The sequence below is a fragment of the Vipera ursinii genome, assembly GCF_947247035.1.
Source record: "Vipera ursinii genome assembly, chromosome: 7".
Lineage (NCBI taxonomy): Eukaryota > Metazoa > Chordata > Lepidosauria > Squamata > Viperidae > Vipera > Vipera ursinii.
This window is the reverse complement of record NC_139521.1, coordinates 55,286,878-55,310,439: the sequence shown is the minus strand read 5'-3', so window position 1 is coordinate 55,310,439 and position 23,562 is coordinate 55,286,878. Positions and strand designations below refer to the sequence as shown.

The 23,562-nt window shown below is 39.2% G+C and overlaps 1 protein-coding gene across 1 annotated transcript in view; it reads left to right on the top strand.

The window, feature by feature from the left end:
- The window catches only part of MCUB (mitochondrial calcium uniporter dominant negative subunit beta), a 44,299-nt gene extending 20,901 nt beyond the window's left edge, over positions 1–23,398 (top strand). Inside the window, exons 2-8 of the mRNA XM_083367104.1 lie at positions 11,526–11,601; positions 12,596–12,766; positions 18,524–18,628; positions 19,151–19,311; positions 19,727–19,930; positions 21,574–21,690; positions 23,031–23,398. Coding sequence (XP_083223230.1) covers positions 11,526–11,601; positions 12,596–12,766; positions 18,524–18,628; positions 19,151–19,311; positions 19,727–19,930; positions 21,574–21,690; positions 23,031–23,108 — 912 coding nt within the window. The 3' untranslated portion in view covers positions 23,109–23,398. The remainder of the gene's footprint in view (positions 1–11,525; positions 11,602–12,595; positions 12,767–18,523; positions 18,629–19,150; positions 19,312–19,726; positions 19,931–21,573; positions 21,691–23,030) is intronic.
- The last annotated feature ends 164 nt before the right edge of the window (positions 23,399–23,562 follow it).

Below are 23,562 nucleotides of genomic sequence, written 5' to 3'. Positions count from 1 at the left end.
TACATATTACAGTATGATATACAACCTTCAAATTATATTTAATTAATAAATAAATTAGTGCAATCATATTGAAATTACGCATTTCAGTCATGAACAGTTGAAAACCTCTTTATAGACTTAGATATTTAATTTTATTCATTGTGTTTTGTAATGTAATATTTCTTTCTTCATACATAGGCTAGTTTTAGTACTCTTTTATTTATTACCTGCCAATTTATGTTTGCTGTGGTGCATGTATTTTAGCAATGTTTTCTGATTCATTTTGAACAAACCAGATAGTCATTTTTCATCTGCTAGTACGTGTCACACTGGGAATCTGAATATGGCTTGTGGAAACAGAAATCCTCAGTGGTTTTAGTTCTTTGTTATTATTTTTGACACCCACTTGGAAAACTAATCTACCTTTTGCGCCCCTTGCCAAATTCTGCCTCTTATTTCATTCGTATTTATTCAAAGCATCAAGGACTGGCAGTTGCTGCATGCAGGAAAGTAGATAGTGATAAAATATAGATACCTTTTGATGGGACTTTTTTGTGAAGTGCAGCCCATGGGATCTATCCACAGCATGGTCCTGTATGTGCTTGGGTCCCTTAATGCAGATAAATGCCATTAGAAATCTAAGAGAATGTGTAATGACATCAGGATTTAATTTTGTTAATTTTGCCAGTTTTTAACTAGAAACTAAATAATTTATATTTTTTTCTTATTAAGAGGATGAAGAGAGGCAAGTGTTTACAGCAATTAGACTTAAAAATTGAGTCTGATGATAAATGAAAATTGACAGAAATAACTTTATGTATGTACCTTGACAGTGCTGGCTTTTGAAAGCTTAACCAGTCTATTGCACTGCTTTCTCCAGTTGCTAGCCTTTTTTTGATGCTGTGTAATTACATGTAAAAACAAATCACTTAGTGATTTCCTTAATAATGAAACATGGTTAACATTATAGCCAGGTTAAGTGGGATGATGATTGAATTGGACAGTTCTTTTTAATTTGGTTCATAAATGAAATGAAATGAGGGGGTGTGCAGCAATAGTATAATCTTGTCGGCTTAAGAGTATGTAATTATTTATGAAGATTAAAACAGAAATATTAATAAAGGATTCCAAAAGAATCTCTCTAAACTACGTACATGGGACTTTCTTTGCTTAAAAACATAGCAAATGTAGAAGAGCAGGCTGTCTGGAAAAATGCAGGCACCATTGCTGCTTTCTTCCCCTTGCATGTGAGCCTTTTTTCCCTGCATCAGCACAAGAGAGTTGCTAACGAAGCTGCAACCTTGAAACAGATGTGAGAGGAGACAGGGAGAGAATGTGTGTTTTGGAAGCTCTGCAGCTAGCTGTTGAGGAGTAAAGAAGGAGGTAGGTGTTCCTTCAAAGGGACTGGATGGTCCACAGGTAAAAGAAGTATACAGGCACAGCAAAGTGCAGTTTGAAAAGGTGTAAATACTCTACATGCTGGCCATTAACAGAAAGAATTTCAGAGAGCGGAATGGGAGGGACAGCTGGGCGGGCTGGCAAGAGAGTGGGTGGGCAGACCGCACAGGATGAGGAGAGCGGATGGGAAGAGCATGTGGGGTGTGGCAGCCACAGAAGTGGGTGGGCAAACATTTGAAATAGGGCAAGTGGTACATGGATGTGGTTATTTCTCTATTCTTCATGCTATATTAATTGGATTCTTTATTAAAATAAGGCATATGCATCTTCAGCAGAGCCTATTTCAAAGGACAAGCACAGAACAGATGTTTTGGTTGAATGCTGATTTTAAAGGAGGCTTTAAACTGGTTTGTTTTTTTAAATATTCAAATATTGACTGATTCAGGTTTATATGTTATTCTTGAATTTTATTATGGCTAGGAGCCTTAACAGTTGGAAGCAATCTAACATCTTGTGCTCTCTTTAATTTTGTAAACCTTCCAGAGTCACTGTGTATGAGTTGGGCAGACATATAAATTTGTTAAATAAATAATAAATCTCTGAGGGAACCTGATATTTAGTGTAATTATGTTTATTCCCCTTAATTACAATATTCATGCTATTAAATTACTTTTTTTTTCCTCTGGTTACAATTTTTATGTTTAAAATCAAATTTGGGTATAAATGTATCCCAGTGAATGATTAGAGCCCCTTAAAGTTAGCTTTGAGGTCAAAGTTCTGTTGTAATTAAATCATATTATCTAAACATTTGTAGGAAACTTTACCCTGTGGTTATGCTTGCCTTTTTATTCTGCTCCTTTATTGTTGATATAATCTTGTATTTGTACTGTTACTGCCAGATCAGGCATTTGGTTTTTACAAAGTATTGAATTTGCAATATTGAAGGTAAGTCAGTGGCTGTAAAAATTTAATTAAGTGGTAATGCTCTGGTTGTTTTCATTTCCTGAGTCATAAAAGGCTTATGCTAATAATCTCAACATGAAATGTAGAATGCTAGTTATTGGTTGCAGAGTATGGACCAAATGAAATATGGTGGGAGTAAATCAATAAGCAAACTTTAGATGTTTGATGTAGAATTAAGGTTGAGTGAGAGAGAATTATTCACCCAGCATAGTTACTTTGTTTTCTTTGCAAAATGGTATTTTCCCCCTTAGTTAGAGGGTTTTTCCCTCCTACAGTGGCTGTTTGTGATTAGAAGTAAAACTCTTCTTGTGCAGCGTAGACAACTAAAATGAAATTGGAGATCCAATTCACTCCATGCATATAACCCAGCCAATTTTGTTTAAATCTCCATCCTCTATCTGTAGGGAATTGGCAGACCTTGGGTCTGGGATTATGATCTACTATAATTACCAAACAAATGAGAGACTTAATTTGTAGGTAAGGATTTTCAAGAGGTGCAAAGGAGTGGAAATCTAGCTGCTGCAAAAGGTGGGGTACCTTTGAAGATTAGCTGTGGTTATTGCCTGGTAAATTTAACTCTTTTTGTAATCTATAAACAGATCTTCCCATTTTTCTTGCCATCTCTATCCAGTTAGTCCTTCCCTTCTCAACAGCCTTTTCCCAATCTCGCACCTGCCTGCCTTTGTATACAAAGAAAAAGCGATCTAGGACAACTCGCCACAGACATCTTGCCAAGGTTAACTCACCACAGCCATCTTACTGTGGCTAACTCACCACGGGACATTTTGCCACAGGACCATCCACGTGGGATAACTCAACACAATAAATATTATCCTCTACTGTTTCTTCTACATTATTACCATTTTTGTCAATGGAAATAATGTTGAAAAAACAGTGGCTGATAACAATTATCGTGTTGAGTTATCCCACATAGAATTGTCTCGGAGCGAGTTGTCCTGCTAGCAAATTGGTTGTGGCGAGATGGCTGGGCTGGGTTGGCGACGGTGAAATGGCCGCAGCAAGTTGTCCCATTCCGAAGAAAGAGAGGGGAAATTTTTACATTTGTATGATTTTGTATATATAAAAAAAATTATGAAGGAACGGGGAGTACATGCAGATTTTCTGTTATCTGTAGTTGAGATGGTATTTCCTGAATTTAAAAAATACGGTTCTTCTTTGGATTCTTCGCTGACATTCTAAACAACCTTTCAAATGCTATGTTTTTTCTTTGAGGCTGGATGTTATAAATCAGATTCAAGATGATGAATAAGTAATTGTTGTATATATGTTTATGCATGATTATTAATTTCATAAACAGTAGATAAGCTTAACTCTTGTAAGCTCTCTGTCTCTCCCTGGTCAGTTGTATAAAACGCGAATTACATAAAGCAAATGAATTTATTACATCCCTTACTCAGAAAAACAGATTATTGCTTGAAAAGATGCTAAAACCTGAGCATGAAATGAAAAAACCTACATTAGAATTTAACAGCAAGATACTTACTATAAACCTAGGAAATTGGGTATTGACTCAAAAGCAGAAACTTTGACTTTCCACTAAAAACATTGTAGGAAAATAAAGTCTTGTTAGTCTATGGTGGGGAAAAATCGGGAGTTTGGTAATGCCTTTTCTGATTAAAAATATATATTAAAAGCCGTAAGTGTCAGATCAAGTGAGCTGCAGCTTGGAAGTTTATACTTGTTAATAAAATTAGTTGGAAAAAGTGCTTCCAGGCTCCTGATTTTTTTCTGTGAAGAGTATCAATCAGGAAAAGGTGCTTAATTGAACTTGCTGTGGAAAGTTTAGCTGTTAAAAGAAATTTCAGTAGTAAGTTTCTATTTTAAGTTATGTTGAATTTTGTCCATTCGTTATGCAGTGTCCTGTTGTCCTTATCATCAGACACATAGAATATATCCTTCAGAGGCTTTTTGCTTTATAGATAGGTCATCTGTCAGAGGCACGCTATTAATTCTTTCACTGAGCAGAGAGTTGAGCTAGATGACCTTTGAGATTCTTTCCAACCCTATGATGCTGTGACTATACATTCAGTGAGAAGAAAAATTACTTAGGGAATTCAACTCATCTGGCTCCTTACACTCAAAATGAGTTCCTTCCAAACACCTTTCTGTGAAAAATTTAGTTATCTGAGAATATGGAGCTTCTGTTCTAGTACGGTTTTCCAGAAGGTTATTTTACTTGATTAATTTGAATATTCAAGGCATTCATCAGTCTTTCCTACCTTAGTCACTCAAGATGTGTTGGGCTACAACTCTCATTGGCCTTTTGAGCATTGTCCCTGAAATCCAATACTGTTATAATGAGCCAACTTGAAAAGTAATTTTTTCATAGGTAGGCCTTGATAATTTTTTTGTAATGTCTAAAATTTGCCGTACATCATGTACAATAGTGCTAGACTTAAGACAGTAATTGAGCCTGGAATTTTGGTCATAAGTCATGGCAGTCATTAAACAGATCACCATGTGACCATGCCTGATTTTATCTTTTATTCAGTGGTTCTGGCTTACATCAGAGGTCCCCAACCTTTTGGACACCTGGGACCAGTTACATGGAGACAGGGTTTTCTGCGGGCATGTTTTTATGTGCTACCTTCGGATGGGGCTTTCCTTGTTTCTGCGGCCCGGTGGCTGGCATGCTGCGGCCTGGTACTGGTCCACGGACCAGGGGTTGAGGACTCCTGGCTTACACTATACAACATGTTTGTTAAATGAACCTGTTTCCTTCAATGGAGGTTTCCCCCCCACCCCAGAAACTGGAAACAAATGCGAGAAACCAGCAAAAAATGCTGAAAATTGCAATCATATGACCATTTTCATAAATAGCATGTAGACTTATATACTGCTTCACAGTGCTTTACATCCCTCTCTAAGTGGTTTACAAATGTCAGCCTATTGCCCCCAACAGTCTGGGTCTTCATTTTACCAACCTCGGAAAGATGGAAGGCTGTGTCAACCTTGAGGAAACTCGAACTGCCATAGTAGCCTGTAGCCTGCAATTCTGCATTCTAACCAACAACAACTTTTATTGATTAGCCCTTGGGCCATATCAAAGTACAAAGTTCCAGCAACAAACCGTCACCAAAACTAGATAAAAGCAATCCGAAATGGAATTTGATAAAATACAATTTAAAATGGAATTAAAATACAATTTAAGTTAAAATAGTAATAAAATGCAAATTTAAGATATAGATAAAATATGGAAACATTATATTTCGGAGTCGCCCTTACAATCTACCCCAATCGATGTTCCACATATGCAGATCTTAACTGGATCATTTTGTTCAAATACTGTGCTACATTGGATGTTATTTTCAAGTTCTGGCCGGACATAAGGTAAGTTATTTTGATATGGGGATCCCAATGGGTCATTCGTTTGGTATATAGACCAAGATACCTGTCTCTCACCCTCTTATACAAACAACAGTCAAATAGGATGTGAGCCAGGTCCTCTACCTCTGCCGCTCCGCAAATGCAGAGACGCTCATTGTACGGTATAGCATGAAATCTCCCATATCTGACCATTGTGTCAAGCTGTTCAAATCTTGCTCTCGTAAATATCTCCCTAAGATGTTTTGGGAGTTGTGACTTCAAATAACTGTCCACTTGAAAAGTACATTTGTATTTACTCAGCCATTTCAAGTTACCCACCTTACTAAGGATAGCTATATCAGTTTGTGCTTCTATATCCTTAATTCTTTGGGCAACTCTTTTTTTAGATTGTTCTCCTGTTACGCAAGAAACAGGAAGGCCACAGCTTCTTACAAAATTTGTTAGTTTGGTGATCCAGGAAATTTGTGATTGTAGTTTTATTTGCTCTAGTAGGCATAATTTGGGAAGTCTATCAGTCTCCATTTCATTAACTTTGCACCAGTAGTTATAAGCTCTAATTTTAGATAATGCCTGAATTGTATGAATTCCCAATTCAGCTCTAACTGCTGCAGCAGATGTTCTTGGATCTACACCCAAAATGCATCTCAGATGCTGGGACTGTGTTCGTTCTAAAGCTGTGGTTGAATAAAGACCCCAAATTTCTGCTCCATACAAGAGCATTGTCGTAACCTTAGCCTTATAAACTTTGAGTAGTGGAGCTAGGGACCCTGGGTAACTATGATTCTTTAGTTTGAGCAATAAATTCAAACGGGCTTTTGCTCTAAATGTACTTCGTTGATGATGGCAGGCCCAAGATCCAGTCTTGGAAAAAGTTACTCCCAAATATACAAAGGTATTAACCTGTTCAATTGGTTCACCGTCTAATTGCCACTTATGTCTCTGATGGTTTCTTCCAAACACCATTATTTTCGATTTGGATTTGCTAATAATTAGGGAGTTATCCTGGCAATAAGAGCTGAATCTTCTTAATAGCCTACGTAATCCTACTTGTGAGTATGATAATAAAATCATATCATCAGCATAAAGCAAGCTGTTACAGTAAGTATTTAGGATCATCGGCATGTGTACCATGGTATCCTTCATTAACCCTGGCAAATCATTGATGTATAAATTAAATAATAATGGGGCCAGGATACACCCTTGCCTTATCCCTTTATTTGTGTGAATCCTATTGGTCAGGGCCCCATTAACCCCATACTGCACCCTCAAACAGGTACTTGTGTAAAGGGCTTTAATCAAAGCCAGAAGTCTGGGTTCTATTTTAAGAGATGTCAATTTACTCCATAGTACGTCTCTATTTACCATATCAAATGCTGCTGTAAGGTCTATAAAAGCAGCAAACAGGGGTCTCCTCTTACAGGCATATTTGGCAATTAGATGGTTCAAGACAAAGCAGTTATCAATAGTAGATCTGTTCTGTCTAAAACCTGCTTGTTCTTCTGTGAGGATGTTTTCCTCTACCCAGATTTCAATTCTGTTCAAAAGGTACCTAGCATATATTTTTGCTACAATGTCAATCAGGCTGATGGGCCTATAATTACTAGGATCCTTTTTATTCCCTTTTTTATATATAGGGACAACTATTGCCATCTTCCACCCGTCTGGTATATGGCAGGTGTTATTTATGTGTGTAAAAAGACCTGCTAATACAGGGCCCCACCAGTTGGGAAATTTCTTAAATAATTCTGCTGGTAAAAAATCCTCGCCTGGGGCTTTATTGCTCTTTAAGCTTTTAATGATTGACTGTATCTCCTTTTCTGAAACTGGTGGCCAAGGGGGGAGGGTTCTCAGATTTACCAAATCACTGTTTAAAAATAATTTCTTTACCGGTTCGGTGGGGGCAAACAAGCACTGATAATAATTCTCCCAGTCCGCAGCAGAGATTGGTATGTCAAATGCAAATCTCCGTTCCTTCAGAATACCTGCTACTGAGTGCCAAAATAATACTGAATTATGACTTCTGGCAGCCAACTCAAGTTCTGACCAGATTGAAATGGCAAAACGTTTTTTCTTTAATGTTATAGTTTTTTTTATATTCCCTTCTTGTGTGCAGCATCTTAGCTTGTATATGGGCAGTAGGATTCCTCTGGGCAAGCCTCATGGCTGCCTTCAATTTCTTTTTCTGTCGCTGGCAATCAGGATCAAACCAGCGAGGTCTACCCACTTGGGCTCTTTTTGTAGTAGGTTTAGCTGTTAGGTGTTTCTTCAGTATGTTACACAGATTGGAGAATGCATTGAAGGCTGACATCCAGTCAGTAGTAGATGACTGTATTGTTCTAGCCCACTTAGTAGCATTCTCTGTTTTAAGGCATTCTAATATTGCCTTAGTATCAACTTTGGCCCAAATTAACCTTTTATTTTGGGTCACCTCTACCTTTTTGGTGAGCCATCTGTCAGCCATGTTATATGGTCTTAAATCTGAGCGGCCTCGCAATGTCACACTTACAGGCTGATGGTCGCTATTGTCGCTAAGGTGTACTGTGACCTCTGAGAAGAGGTCAGCCTTATCTCTAGACACACAAAAGAGATCCAGTACACTACTTGAATTGGCTGAGTGGTATGTATAAGGGTATGTATAATTCTTGTCCTTACCTCCCAAAATTTGGAGATTACCCTTAAAAATTAAGGAGACTAGGAGCAGGCCAGCGGCATTACTTTTACAGTCTCTTGAGAGCCACTGAGGATGGTTATCAAAGAACTTCCCTGGGATTCCCTTCTTCTGGGCAAGCTCATACAGAGAGGGACCCAGTCTAGTGTTCAGATCTCCTAATAATACCACTATGGACTGAGGGTACAATATAGATAAATCTTCTAAGATAACTTCCAAGCCCATCCAATATTCAAAATTATAGTGCTGGGATGTGCTTGGAGGAATGTACACATTTACCAATATTAACTCAAACTGGTCATATTCAAATTTGACAGCTAGAAAGTACGGATACTTATCTTCGTTATATAATTTCTCTCCCTGCCATTGCAACTCTTGCTTTATAAGAATGCATAGCCCACCAGAGGGTCTCCCTTTGTTCTTTGTTTTTAGGGCTGGGGAGGCCCATCCCTGAAAGCCTGGCAATTGTACTGGTTCATCCACTTCGGTTAGCCAGGTTTCTTGAAAGGCTATTACGTCAAATCTAGAAGAAAGCTCATTAGTCCACTATCAACCATCCTTTTCCAGCCAGCTATGTTCCAGGTCATCAACTGTATGGGGTTCTCAGAAGCAACGTGGTCTGACTTGGTTAATTGGCTAGATGGTGGAAATGCCAGATGTCAACTTGACAATGGAGCTGGGTCAATATCATCTAAGCTTCCCATATAAACACAGTTGTTGTGAGGTTCGATATTTCTCCTCGTGGATTGCAGAACTTGTTGTTGCTCCTCTATATCTCGGTTGCCAGTGTGCCTCTGCTCTTGCTCCAAGAATGATTTTTTTTTCCAAAGAGCAGGTACTCTGGCTTAAGTCAATAAATGTAGATTTATGTCCATTTTTGGAGGGGCATGGCTGAGGGTTCATCTTGTGGAGAGATGTTGTGGGAACTTCTAAATCAAATGAGGATGGAAGCTGGATTATGTCCTTAGTGTTTGTCAGCTTAGGGGGCACTGTGTGATGAAGCCCTTTGTCTTTCAGTTGTTTCTCAGAGGCTGGGTCAGTCAGTGCAGTTACTCCACTCTCAGCCTGTGTGACAACACCTTTTTTACTCTTGAGGTAAAGGCAGATTGTTGATTAAATATCTTGTCACAAGGTTGCGTGTTTAGTGGATCCAAATTAAATAGAGGCTTTGCTGTAGATTGGGTTGTTGTCAGTGCCTCTTTTAGGTCGTCCAATCTTTGAATGATGTTAACTTGCTCAAGTTCTGGCAATGCACTGAATAGGTCAATCAACATTTCCTCTGGCACATCCTCAGCAGTTCCTGCAGCTGTGGGTAACACAGTTGGTATATTGCTTCTTTGCTTTCTCAGGGTCAGTTCAGTTGCAGCAGCCTCAGGCTTAGTAGTGTGAGGGCTGTTGCAGCCTAGATTTAAAGCGACAGTTCCCTCTTGGTGACGCTGTTTCAGGAGTGGGCACACTTTTTCTGAGCAAAAGACCCTTATTGGAAATATAGAGAAAAAGCTCAGAAAGGGCTTCATTCTGAAGAGCATGGAGGGAATTGTGGGCTGCTTGAATGATAGGAGAATTCTCATACATTGTGTTCTTGCTGGCAGCCACTCTACATGTAGTAGATCTATCAGAGTGGATTCACAGCGGAGCAGCTGGCTCAGGGACAGCCTAATAGCTTTTCTATTGCTCCAACGCCCTCTGTTTACTCTCTTGTCATAAATTTGCAAAGTAACCTGGTTAGTTTGCAGACTGTAGTTATATTGGTCATCTCTTAGACCTTTGCCTGATTGAGTGTTTTCTCTGTAGGTGTTCAAATTTTTGGGAGGAGAACAAGGTCCTTCTCTACTTTCACCTTCTGAGTTAGCCATCCCATGTCTGTCCATGGTAATCCTCCCAAGTCCTTCTACAGTATTTGGGTGGCTCCTAACAAACTCTGCAAAAGACTCTTTCAGACAATCAACCTTATCCATGACAATTGACAAGAGATTATATATTGAGTTTACAGTTTGGGCTGTAAGCAAACATTGTCTAGAGAGGAAGTCTGTCATATTTCCCCCCTTCAAATTTGCTACATCTCCCTCCTGTGTAAAAGAGGCTGTTGCCAGATTCCAAGGAGGGGAGCCATTCTCCAAGAGGGAGGAAGACAACTCCACACGCTGTCTGCTCTCCACTTCGGTTTGTAAGTCCCATTCCGATGAGTCACATAAATTAAATTTATCTGATAAGGTGCCTGCGAATGAGTTACTTACTGGAGCAGACTGTCTGTTTGCAATATAATCCTCCATTTTCTGCTGCTTCAAAGGCTTGGATATACTTTCTGCTGCAGAGTGCTGTCTCTTCCTTCTTTTCCCCATTCAGGTTTGTTAAAACAGGTTTAAAAATAAGTTTAAAACTATGGTTTAAAAAGTTGAAATGGGTTAAAAATGGGTTTAAAAAGTTTAAAAGAGGTAGGTTAAAATACAATATTAAAAGAGGTTAAAAAGTTAAAATAAAAATAAAGTAAAATAAAATAAAACCTTTACTTTTGGAGGAGCTCTTTACAGCCTTTGCTGCCTCTCCACCATCTTGGCTCCGCCCCTTCTACAAACAAATAAATAAGCCGCATTCTAACCACTGTGTCACCATGCAGTGAGTCAGTTGCCAAGTCCCCAAAATGCAATCACATAACTGCAGGAGGTACAGCTGTTGCAACTTCAGAACCGGGTTGTAAATAGCTCTGGGGAGGTCTGTTGTAATTTTGAACTGTTGCTTAGTGAGGAATACCCATATCCTATTTGACAGCATAGAATAATGGAGAAAAATTTGTTCTGACATAATGCACATTTTATCATTGCTTTCATCAGAGTTTATACTGACTGCCTTTGTTTATGACCTTAAATCCTCTTTGTTGCTAAATAAGATCTGTGTTGCCTGTGTTAATTTAATGTTATATTTTGCACATCACTTCCTAGAATGATTTCTATTACTTTTCAGAAATATTTATAATTTAATGGGTTAATGTGGCACAAGAAGTTTGACTTTCATCTTGTAGCATGGCTGATTACCAAAACAACACAACAACCCCCTTTCTTTAATGAAACCTAGCTATAAAATGGGGATTTCAATAGATGTCTGGTCTTCAGAATGATTGGGAAAGAATTCAGTAGAACACAATGATATCTGAATCACTCTTCTTTGCCAGATGCTGTGCGTGAGAGGAACTGGAAATTTGAGGCACCACAGAAGAGCCCTCTATAGCACTTTAGTGCCACCTGATGGTATGGTTTTTATGTAATTGCTATCTTCATTTCAAATATCCCTATAGTATCAATTTCAAGGTGCGTATCCCCACATATTCCTGTTTTATTTTAGGCAGTTTGAATCCTGCAGAGTTTATGTTGGCTCTGAAATATTCACTGCTTTCTGGAATAACATTCTTGTACCCTCCTTCTTTCATGAGAGGCTTATACCTTTTTATACACAGGTATGAATATCTCTTGACTAAAATGAATAGTTTATGGGTGCTGAAATTGGAGGTTTGTAAGCTTGTGTGGAAAAAACTAATACTGCCTTGAGACTAATAGTTTAATGTCTGGCAGGTTCTGCCTCCTTTAAATCCTAGCTCTGTTTAAAGTCCATTATACCCTAGCATAAAGGCCTAACTCCAACATAAATTCTAACTAGGATAAAATTCAGTCTCCTATCCATCCACAGATACCTTTTTCCTGCAAGCACTATGGTATACAGCTTTAACATTCATGTTCCATACCCTCATAATTAGATCTATTTACATCTATATGCTTCCAGAATGATGTCATTTCTAGTGCCTACATCCATGTCACATGGCAACACTTAGCCAAAAGAAAGTCAAGCTAAAAGTCAGATTTGTTTAGTACTTGGATGGAAGGCTACCAGGCGGTAAGATAGACTAGGAAGTTGAAACATTATTGTGAAACAAAGCACTAGCAAAATATTTCCATATTGTTGCCAAGAAAACTACACGATGCATCATATGGTCAGCAGAGACTGAGCTCAGTTTGAGTCTTTAAATTATTGAATATTACTCTTTCACTGAAGAGCTCATAGATAATTTATCAGTGGCACAGAGGAATATATGCTGAATTTCATAATTTTTGCAAAATATACTTCAAACTTTAACTACCTTTAAAAAAAACCCTGCTTATACTGTACTGAACAGGAGTGTTTGTATATATGCAAGTGTATACCCCATACATACACACATACCTTTTCCCTTCTTTTGTATTTTTGCAGAAGTAACCATTCATTATAAATATGGTCTGCCTGTGATAACACTTACATTACCGTCAAGAAAAGAACGTTGCCAGTTTACCATCAAGCCAATGCTAACAACTGTGGGCACCTTCTTACAGGACATAAAGAAAGAAGATAATGCAATTGAAAAGGTAGAAGTCTTCACAGCAGGTACTAATGCTGGTATCACTTTGAAAAACAAGTTTTTTCCAACTTTTCCCAGGTATTGCAAACACCTTATTAAAATCTGCCAAGGTTACATTCTTTAAATCCCAGGTCTGTATCTGCTTCAACTCTCACTGTTGCTGCTTCACTTTCTTTCAATTTTTCATCCTTTCACTGGCTCATCCCCAGGGGAAAAAAGCGGATGCATGAAATAAATGGGAGCTCTGAATAAGGGAGTGGAAGGAAGTCTACAGGGGGAACAAAATTCATAGTTAGGAAAATGTGCGGTTAATGTTAGATGAACAATTCAACTTATGCTGTAGTTATAATAATAGACCGCTTACTATAGTGTTTATTCCAGAACATTTGTTAAGCAGGAAAATATATTGAAACATTAGCAATTTATCCTGAAGAGATTAAGTAGAATTCATATGCAGTTATTATTGATGTAAATTGGTTTCATTTTTCATTTTATAATTAAATGAGACAAATGCTTGCTGTCAAAACAAAGTTTAAATAGTTTCAGTCACGTTTCATCCACTGTAGGTTGAATAGAATAGAGATTTGCTAAAAAAAAAGGTCTACAACTTCGGTCTTCAAGATCCCAACTTGAGTCCAAATGTCCTAATTCCAGGCAGAAAATACTAATACACATTTGCACATTTGCAAGTGCAAACGGTCCAGAGTACAGGCACTTTTCAAATCAGTACAGAATAGTCTTCAACTTACAGTCACAACATGGACTGGAAAATTTGGTAAGTGGTACAATCATTGAACAAGACATCACGTAACCATAACTTGTGATCTTCTCTGATTCCTTTCCCATTGGTTGCTTGCTAAAAGCTGTCTGTGAAGGTTGCAGATGGCCATCATGTAACCCCAGGACACTGCAACCATCTTAAATGTAAACTGGTTACCAAGCACCCAGTTCATAATCACATGACTGTGGGATGCTGCCAAAGTCATAAGTATGAGGACCAGTTGTACGTCACTTTCTCAGCACTGTTGTAACTTTAAGCGGTCACTGAATAGTTGCAAGTTGAGGACTACCTATGTTTGTTCAAAGCTTTCTTGAGTTAATATAAAAGCAGAGCACTTAACATTGAATTTTTAGGGATGCAATTCTAACTCTAGTGGAGTGCACATTTATAGAAGTGTGCAAAATTTCCAAGCTTGAAACAAAATACTTCCATTGTTTGTGCTTCAAATAAAGCAGAGGTGTTTTTTTCCCTAAGCACACACTGGTGGGGCATGTGCAAGATCAAAAGACAAATTCCAGTGTAGGCACACTTCTGTACTATAGGTTCTTCAGTTGTGTAAGCTCCTCCTTAGACTATATCCAACTACTTACTGGCTACTTGAATAGCAGTTAGTCATTAATCATCCAAAACCATTAGACATGTGTCTTTTGGATACCTGTGTCTAAGCTGAAAATATACCTGCACTTATTCTCTGCAAAACATTTTTGAGCAGAAAAAAATGCTATGCTAAATCAAATTCTGTCTCTGTTTAGAGAAGTCCTTGAATAAACTGTAGGAGAATTTAGATTCTGAAGATAGTAGAGATTTGGCAGACCAACTTCACATTGACATTTGTGCACTAAGACCAATTGGTGGGAAACAAACCTTTGTGCTTGCTAGCCTGTATTGTCCAAAGTGAAACAAAACATCATTACCAATTACAGTCTCTTGGTAGAGTGAAATCTAGATGAAACTCTGAAATATCCATGAAAGGAGCCAGAAGCACCTTGGTAGGTGCTTTCTGCACGGATGTAATGAAAATAGCTAGAAGAAAGTGAGACTGTGAATCTCCTATTTTAAGCAGCTGGTATTTAGGCTTACTAAACTTTTTGGAATTGCCCCCTATTATGTCTCTTGCCCTTGTTGTTCATCTGCATTGAACAAGAAAGTGATCTCCAGGGTAGGGGGCATGTTGATGAGTCTTGTGCATGCTTGGATACTGATTTTACAGAGCAACTTATCTTCTTCAAAAAAAGCTTCCCTTGATGCAATCCCCTGACTTGTATTAGAAGGCTAGCCTCTTATCTCATTTTCCAGACCACTGGCACCCATTACTCACACACAGCGAATGAAAGGCAATACCTCTAACGTTATCTGCTCGGTTAAAAGCAGAATCACTGACTTGTCTGAAGCATGCTGGGTTGATTCATCAGCTCATATCATTTGAACGATGGGATTGGAGCACTCACTACTGTACCACTTGCATCACAGTAGAATACAACTTTCTCCATAATTTCACTCTGATGGTTCTTGGATTACAGACATTACATGCTGCATTCTCTACACGAAAGCAGTTCTAGCCAGCAGACCACAGCCCCAGTGGAGGAAGATTCAAGTTTTGTGCCATTGGGATATCATCAATTCACGACATGTCAAGTGAGGGACTTTTATTCCAAGCCGTTTCCATATTTTGCGGACCCATGAATTACTTTGCATGCGTGTCTCACATACAGTGTCAGATATCTCCAATTAAAAGATCAAATTGCAAGTGATCGAGAAAGGACTCCTAATAGGCAGTCACTTGCACTGAGAAACTCAAAAATAATTTAAAAAATGGTCTAGATGGACAATTAGTCTATGTTTGTAAGTTTCCTATGTTTAAAACATTGAGTGAAGTTCAGTGTCCATAACCATTTGCAACATTCCTTTTATGATACTAGTAAGCAAGAAAGATCTGAATGCATAAAAAAATTCTGTAATATATTGTTTTTGTTTGCTTTTCTTTCTTATCCTTCCAAGACTGTCTGAAAAAAAAACCCTATTATTGGGCTCACTCCCTTAACCAATTTTCAATTTGGTAGCATCCATTGAAGTTAATCATTCCAAGATGGATGTAAAATACAGTTGGGCATTTTTTCCCCCTTTGGCTTCAGTTTGGCTTGCAGTATCTGCAAGGAATCCATGAGGGCAGACTGCTGAGATTCCTTCATAGAAGCATTATTAAACATCTAAATTAAATAGCATTTAAAAAAAACATTAACAATCTTTTAGGATAAGCCAACTTTCAAGGTAGCATACAGGTTGAAAGTCCCAGGTTTTACTGGTCAAGAATCAAACCCCATAAATTCTATGTCTTAATTATATCATAAGGAAAAATGTTGGGTTTTCCAGAGGACTGGGTTAGGAAAAACATCTGTAGAAATGTCATTCTCTAAGATTTGTGAAGTTTTTCTGAGTACCAGAACTTCAGATCTTTTACTGAATTGACATTTACTTCAAAGTAGTTAGCTCTCTTAATGTACCTAATGTAGATAGTAGCCTGGAGTGGGGAAGCAAAAATGGTTGATAGTATAAACGATATAAAGTCTTATTCTGTGAAGTCAATGCATATGTATATACTATCAGAAATGCTATTGGTCATGGAAGATAGGTGCCATTATCCATGTAAGCTCACATTATGGATTTTATTAGTCATAGGGGTGGCATAAAAGCCACTTACTCCAGGAAAGATTGCTGTAGGAAAGATTACTTACAGCAGGACCTTTCAACCGGTGGTACGTGTACCATATGAGGTACTTTGGCACATGGCAGGTGGTACGCGACCATCCTAGAGAAGTGTAGCGGGGGAGGGGAATGAGCCGAAGCGACCCAAGCGTGAGGGAGAGGCAGCTGCAGCTGCAGAACTGTCTGGGCTCAGCAGAAGCCCCAGGAACCGGCAGGGCTCCAGCTGATTGGCGCTTCCAGAAGCAGCAGAGCTGGAGATGAACTGAAGAAAAAGAGTAGGGGGAGGAGAGGATATAAAAGGAGATGGTTTTGGCGGGAAAGGGAAAAAAGACAACAAGGAAAGAAGGGGACGGAGAAGCAGCTGTGGAAGGAGAGCTCAGAAGACAAGGAGGAAAAAGAGACAGGGAAGAAGAAGCAGCAGTTGTTGGAAGAAAAGGTCCCCTGGTTCATTTTCTCTAGCCAGGAGAATGCAATCAGTGCTGATGAAATGAAAAGCTGGGAGACGAGCATGTTGGAAAGGAGGTTGGTTTATTTGGTTCTGGATCAGCTGGCAGCTTGATTGTATTACCATAAGGATTTCTGTGCAGTTTTTACAGCATTTTGTAATTCAGAGGCTCAGTTTGTGTGCTTTGGTTATTGGAATATTTTAGTCTGTTTCACAAAGGCTAGCAATGAGTCTAAAGTGTTGACGTCCATAGGTTTAATCCCTTTAAACAAATGTAATTAGTTTTTCCCTTATCTTGAATCTGTCTATGGCAGACATGTCAAACACAAGGCCTGGGGGCCAGATCCGGCCCGCGAAGTGGTTTCATGTGGCCCGCGAAGCCATCCTAGAAACAGTGAGGGAACGGCCCCCAATGCCTTGGCCCTGGCCCAGAGACCCTCCTTCTGCCAGAGACCCTCAGATCTGTCCCACTCCTGCCCAGGCCCCCATAGGCACCCTTGATGCAAACGATGTACAGTTGGCCATGCCCACCCAGTAGGCCATACGCACTCTAGCCACACCCACCCAGTAGGCCACGCCCACCTTGGCTATACCCACCTGGCCCCCTGAGGGCAACCGCAATGCTGATGCGGCCCTCAGTGAAATTGAGTTTGACACCCCTGGTCTATGGCTTTTAGAAAGTTTTCTTTGTAGGTAAACAGGCTTAATTTAAGGCTAAAGCTTTTCACAATTGCTGGAGCCTTTCGGTGTCGGATTGCAACATTGTGACATGTGACACACCTGAGACATCTTAAAGGGAAAAAAACGGGAGTTTATGTCTTTATTCTGGGAGGCTTACAATTTAAAGCACAAATCAATGTGCTTAGCAATAGCCTACATTCTATGTATATGCCTGCTTATTAGAGCTTTCACACACACCCCCACAAGCAGCATTATTACAAAGTCAGCTTATTGCTCCCAAAAATCTGAGTCCTCATTTTACCTACCTCGGAAAGATGGAAGGCTGAGTCAACCTTGAGCCTGGTGGGATGCGAACCTGCACTAATTGCAGGCAGCTGGTGTTACTTAAGGCTCTGCGCAGGGAAAGCTTTAGAGTGAATTAGGAAAAGTGAAAAAGTGAATTAGGAAAATAGGAAACGGTTGCTGGAATTGGGTATTTGTAGTTTAACGAAGAGAAGGGTGAGGGGTGACATGATAGCAGTGATCCAATATCTCAGGCGCTGCCACAAAGAAGAGGGAGCCAAGCTATTCTCCAAAGCACCTGAAAGCAGGACAAGAAGCAATGGATGGAAACTAGTGAAGGAGAGAAGCAACCTAGAACTAAGGAGAAACTTCCTGACAGTTAGAACAATTAACCAGTGGAACAACCTGCCTCCAGAAGTGGTGAATGCTCCAACACTGGAAGTTTTTAAGAAGAGACTGGACAGCCACTTGCCTGAAATAGTGTAGGGTTTCCTGCCTGAGCAGGGGGTTGGACTAGATGACCTCCAAGGTCCCTTCCAACTTATTTATGATGATGATGATGATGATGATGATGATGATGATGATTAAGTTTAATCCACTTGCACTGTTTTATGTTTACATGTTTGATGACAAACAGCCTTATGTTTATAAGTGACAGTTTTCCTACTAAGTACCTGCATGTCATAAGCATTTGAATTAAAATTACTATATTAAAATCAAATCTGATGTTTTAAAATTTTTATTTGGTGTGCGTTGGAAGAGGGGTAGTCTTATACAGCGAGTATAGCCCAAACCCTATAATTTAACAGGAAATGTAGGGGGTCGTCTTATACGCCGGAAAATACGGTAGCCTTTTATTACATTGACTGAAATGCCTTTTCTCTCCTGCAGATGGCAGCAGGATTTCAAATTCTGTGTCGATGGAAGTTCTGCTAATGAATGATTTTAAACTCATTGTCAATAATGCAGAATACAGTGTACATCCATCACTGAAAGGTACATAACTTCATGACCACTCTGAAATGGAATCTTTAGCGATTATCAGATGATTTAAAATTACAATCCAGTGAAAGCTAAGTGTGTATATCTGCTTGGGAAGTAATTCCACAAAGTTTAGTGGAAAAACTAAAACTAAAGGAGCGCTGTGGCTTACGAGGTCTGGGCTGACAATGGGAGAGCACATGTTCGAGACTCATTGCTGCCGCAGAGCAGGATGAGCTCCTGTCACACACTCCAGCTCCTGCTGACTCAGCAGTTTGAAAGCAAATGACCACTTCAGTCGGCAACTTCACAGGGACACAAAAGGAGCTCCAAGTAGGGAGCCCCAGGCAATGTTGGTATCACCAGAAAATCATTTTGTCAGGGAAGCACTTTGGTGCTTCCAACACAGAGGGGGGGAAAAAGGGGGACTTTATTTGAAAGAGAAATTACATAGTATACGAAGGGACAAAATTCCCTGCAGGCTTTTTGAGGATTCTTATAGTAATTGTAATAACTCAGGCTTCACTCTTCTTTCAGATAAAATGAGCAAAGAGCATGCCACAGAGATAGACGACATCAAATCAACAGTCCATAAGTTATTTGTAGCCCTTCACTTAGAAGAGCACCAGACAAGAAAAGAGAAAGAGCTAATGCAAAAAATGGAACTTTTGAAAGAAGAACTGTTCCCTTTAGAACAGGTTTGAAAAATTCTTAATAAATTCAGTCCTGTGGAAATTGATTATCAGCAAATTAAATCTTGAATCTGTTCTATTTCATGAAAATCTAGATCTGAATAGCTGCATTTTTCTATATGAGATCTACAGAGAATAACAATATTCTGTAACAGTGCTTGGAAGACTATCCAAGAGTATCTAAAAAACAAAAAGATACATCATGGGTCATGTTCTGAAATGTCTTCCTTGAAAGTAGTAGCTATTGGTATTAGAACTGAATTTATATGTGAAGCTTTATGCTTAAGAAACTATTAGAATGTATCTGGATGAAATCCAAATTCCATATGGGAGTATGAATTTGAATACTGCAGCTCTAAATACAATTTGAGAGGAGCATAACTGAACACTTTGGAGTGTAAAATAACTTTTTTGTTCCTAGATGAAGGCTAGAATTGCAGCCGATATTGATGCAAAGACTTCTCGCCTTCTATGGATTGGTTTAGCCTTAATGTCTACTCAGGGTGGAGCCCTGGCTTGGCTCACCTGGTGGGTCTACTCATGGGACATTATGGAACCTGTTACTTATTTTATCACTTACGGAAGTGCCATGGCATTCTATGCTTACTTTGTACTAACTAAGCAGGTAAGGAACTTGTTAAGGTAATACATACAAACAAAACTCAGTTCTGACTGCCTGAAATTTGAAGCATGCATGCACAAGACTTTGAAGTACTATGATAAGGATCCTTAACTTTTAATCTGAGAGCACAGTTGAAGGGGGTTTCTTTCAAAAGTTCTGCAAATTGTTCAGAGTTCAGTTGATCAGTAAAGACACAAATGCTTCAGATTCTGCAAGCCTGAAAGTTAACCTATTTATTATAATATAGCACCTACCCAAAGTAATGCAGTTTATGTATCTTGTGGATGCTGTGCAGGATTGAGTGATTATTCCCTTCAGTTCTTTTTAATTAGCAGTCTTTTTAATAATACAGAGACATATCAGCCCTTATTCAATCATCTGGGGACACTAATGTTTTAAAGAAAAATAGGTTGCATCAAATTAAGGCCCTGGGATCACTGCTCTCATTCCCTTTCATGTAAAAATCACTCAAAAGAATTTATTCTGTGGTAATCATAATATGGGGCTATGTCAGCCTTACCACGTAGATCAGACAGGAAACATGACCAGATAAATTAATTCTACTTTATTGTAAAGCTATATTAACAGAATCTTGCAAATCTGCAAGTAAAAAATCCTGTCTCCTTTACAGGCTAATGAACTAGGGAGGGTCCCTTCTGAGCCTCTTCTAATACTCTTTATCCAGCTGAGGGCTCTGCTGTCTCTTATCTGACCATTCTCTAGGCAGCTTCTCTTTGCCCTGTCTCCAGTGGCATAGCGTGGGGGGTGCAGGGGGGGCCGGCCGCACCGGGCGCAACATCTAGGGGGGGCGCGCTCGCACTGAGCTGCTCAGGGAGCCCCAAGGGCTGCACAGAGTTGGCTTGGCTCCGCTCTCGAGCTGCTCTTTCTTGCAAAGCGAAATGAGTCCGGCAGGTGAGATGGGCGGCCACATAAACTGAATAAAATAAATAGAAGCGGCCAACTCTCCGCCCAGGCTCAGGCCAACCGCAAGCGCCCCGCAGGCGCCCTGGCAGGTTTGGCCGAGCGAAGACGGACCCGCTGGCCGGCCGGCCTAGCTTCGTGCGCATGCGTGGCTTTATTTAGCGGGGCTCACGTGCGAGCTTGAATGCAGCGGCTCTTGCAGGTCGGAGCCCCGCCCAGCCGCCCTCGAGAGGGACCCGGAAGCATCCCGCATGCGCACGACTCTTCTTGGAAAGTCTACGCCGCTGCGGGGCACATCTTTTCAGCAGTGCCGTGACGTCACCGCCCGCCCGCCCCTCTATTTCCGCTTCTGGTTGCCTTGCCCCGGGTGCTGACAACCCACGCTACGCCACTGCCTGTCTCCTTCCTAAAATTTTGAGGGATTAGTATTTGAATTATTGTTGAAGTGGTACCCCACAAAATAGCCTTTGCTACAAAACACTTTGTATAACCAAACTTCCTTTGTTGAGCGCTATTAAAATTTGGTTTATTTAGTATATCATTATTGAAACCTGGTTTAATGGAAATGTACAAATGCTCCACTTGTTTCATTTTAAAACAAAGATTGGGCTTGAAATAGATATTGTATTCTGCAGACTTCTGTGTGTGAGTCAGGCAAGATTTCCTGTGTGGATTGATATTCAGGATTATTGATTTTGTTTGTTTGTTTTCCTTGCCATATTAAGGATTATATTTACCCAGAGGCTCGAGACAGGCAATTCCTTCAATATTTTCACCGCAAAGCTAAAAGCCAGAACTTCAATATGATTCTGTATAACAAACTAAAAGAGGACCTGGCAGAGGTAATTGCATAGATCTGTCTATCTATCTCTCCATTTGATTTATATGATCTTCCCACCCAACTTTGGATGGTTCACAACAACAGTAGGAGAGTACATGTTATGGGATGCACAAGAGATCATGGAAAGGAGCTTCCGTATGTTTTGAAAGTCAATTAATTGCAACCACGACTGGCAGTTTTACTCCCTTTTCTTGTGTACAGAAAGCAGTTTAATCTTAACTTCTGAAAAATATGTTTTTAAATGCATGTTCACAGTCCTCCAGAGGAAAGGAAAGGAATCATGTTACATTGTGGGAGTTCTTCCAATTCCATCTGTTATAGTAGCTGCAATTAATGTGTTGGGGATGAAAATTTGAAATCTTACAGATTATCCTTGTTGCCTGCAAAAGCTAATAGGTTAGCTTTGATAGATTTTAAACAAAGTACGCTGAACCTGCCAATTTATTCAGATATTTCAGTTGATGAAGAATGGCTTGAAGTCCAGATCCTGCAGAAGTAATCTATAATCATTGCAAATTCCAAGCCCAATTCAACTTTCGCAGTTGATTACAATTCAATTAATTCTTTCCCATGTTTCTCCTTTAGTGAATAATTTATGGGATATGTATCCTGGCTAAGTAGGTCCAGCATCCGTAGATACAAAATAGAATGTATAGAAAAGTTAATTTCAGAGTATTTTGCTGCCTGATAGTTAAAACAGTTTCCTAATTTTAAAAGCTAAGTGTCAGAATCCATTTATATCATATTCATAAATGTATGTTTAAAACATTATTCCATGAATTCTGCCATCTCCTGAGGAGGAAGGAACGAATGTGGATTCAGCCTGCCTTAGGCATTTCAAAGATTCAGAGAAGCTTTTTGAACTGGGGGAACAAAAGGCAGGGTTAGGATAGGAGGCATCTGGCTTGTTTCTCCTTTTGAATTTGTAAGGAAAAGAGCAATAACCATAAAAATCCAAAGTTCCTTTTCCCAGGAAAGGGATGACATGAGGTAAATGATGGGGGACTGACCAAATGGGGTTAGGGAAGAGGGGTTGAACAGGGAACTCTTTATAAGGTTTCAATTTGTAGAACAATATTAGATCCTGTCTTGTATTCACACAGCCAAGCATGTCATAGTAAAGATTTCTTTTTGGACTAGAATTGGCTCCAAGAGTTTTGTCTTCCTAAGACGTGGTTTGGGCTGGGTCCTGACACTAAGTATAATTGAATCACATTTAAGAGATGTAAATTCAAGTTATTAGGGTGTCCTTGTTAGCAAAATACATAATTAATGTAGAATTTGATGGAAGCTGTTTACAAACCATAAACTCATCACTTTTTTTCCCTTTTACACTGACAGGTGGAAGAATCCTTGAAACGACTGAGGAACCCCTTACAATTACAACTTCCAGTGCAAGAGATTAATGACAAACATTAATTTTGTTTAAGCTTCAGCCTGTTGGGTTCCCCACAAACTGGACATTTTGACCCACTATATTAAAGTTGAACGTACAAATCTTTATTTAAAAAAATCCCAAATCATACTTTTTGTATATATCATTTCTCCACAGTATTCATGTTTAGAAGGAACAACCATCATAATCTTGGATGGCCAATCCATTCGTGATAAAACAAAACAATGTTTTTAAAGTCTGGTTATTATTCTGGGATGCCTATATTTGAATGTAATTTTCATAATGAGATAAATAAAAACAGATACTAGTTTTAGATGTCTTCTGAGTCTTCTGTTTAGGATGTTAAGAAAATGTTCCTTGCACAACGTATCTCAGTATCTGTAATGAGTTACATATGAAGCATGCATAGCACCTGAAAGATTTATGATAGCAGAGTTCATAGACACAAATTAACTTTTATTAAATAATAAGGCTGGT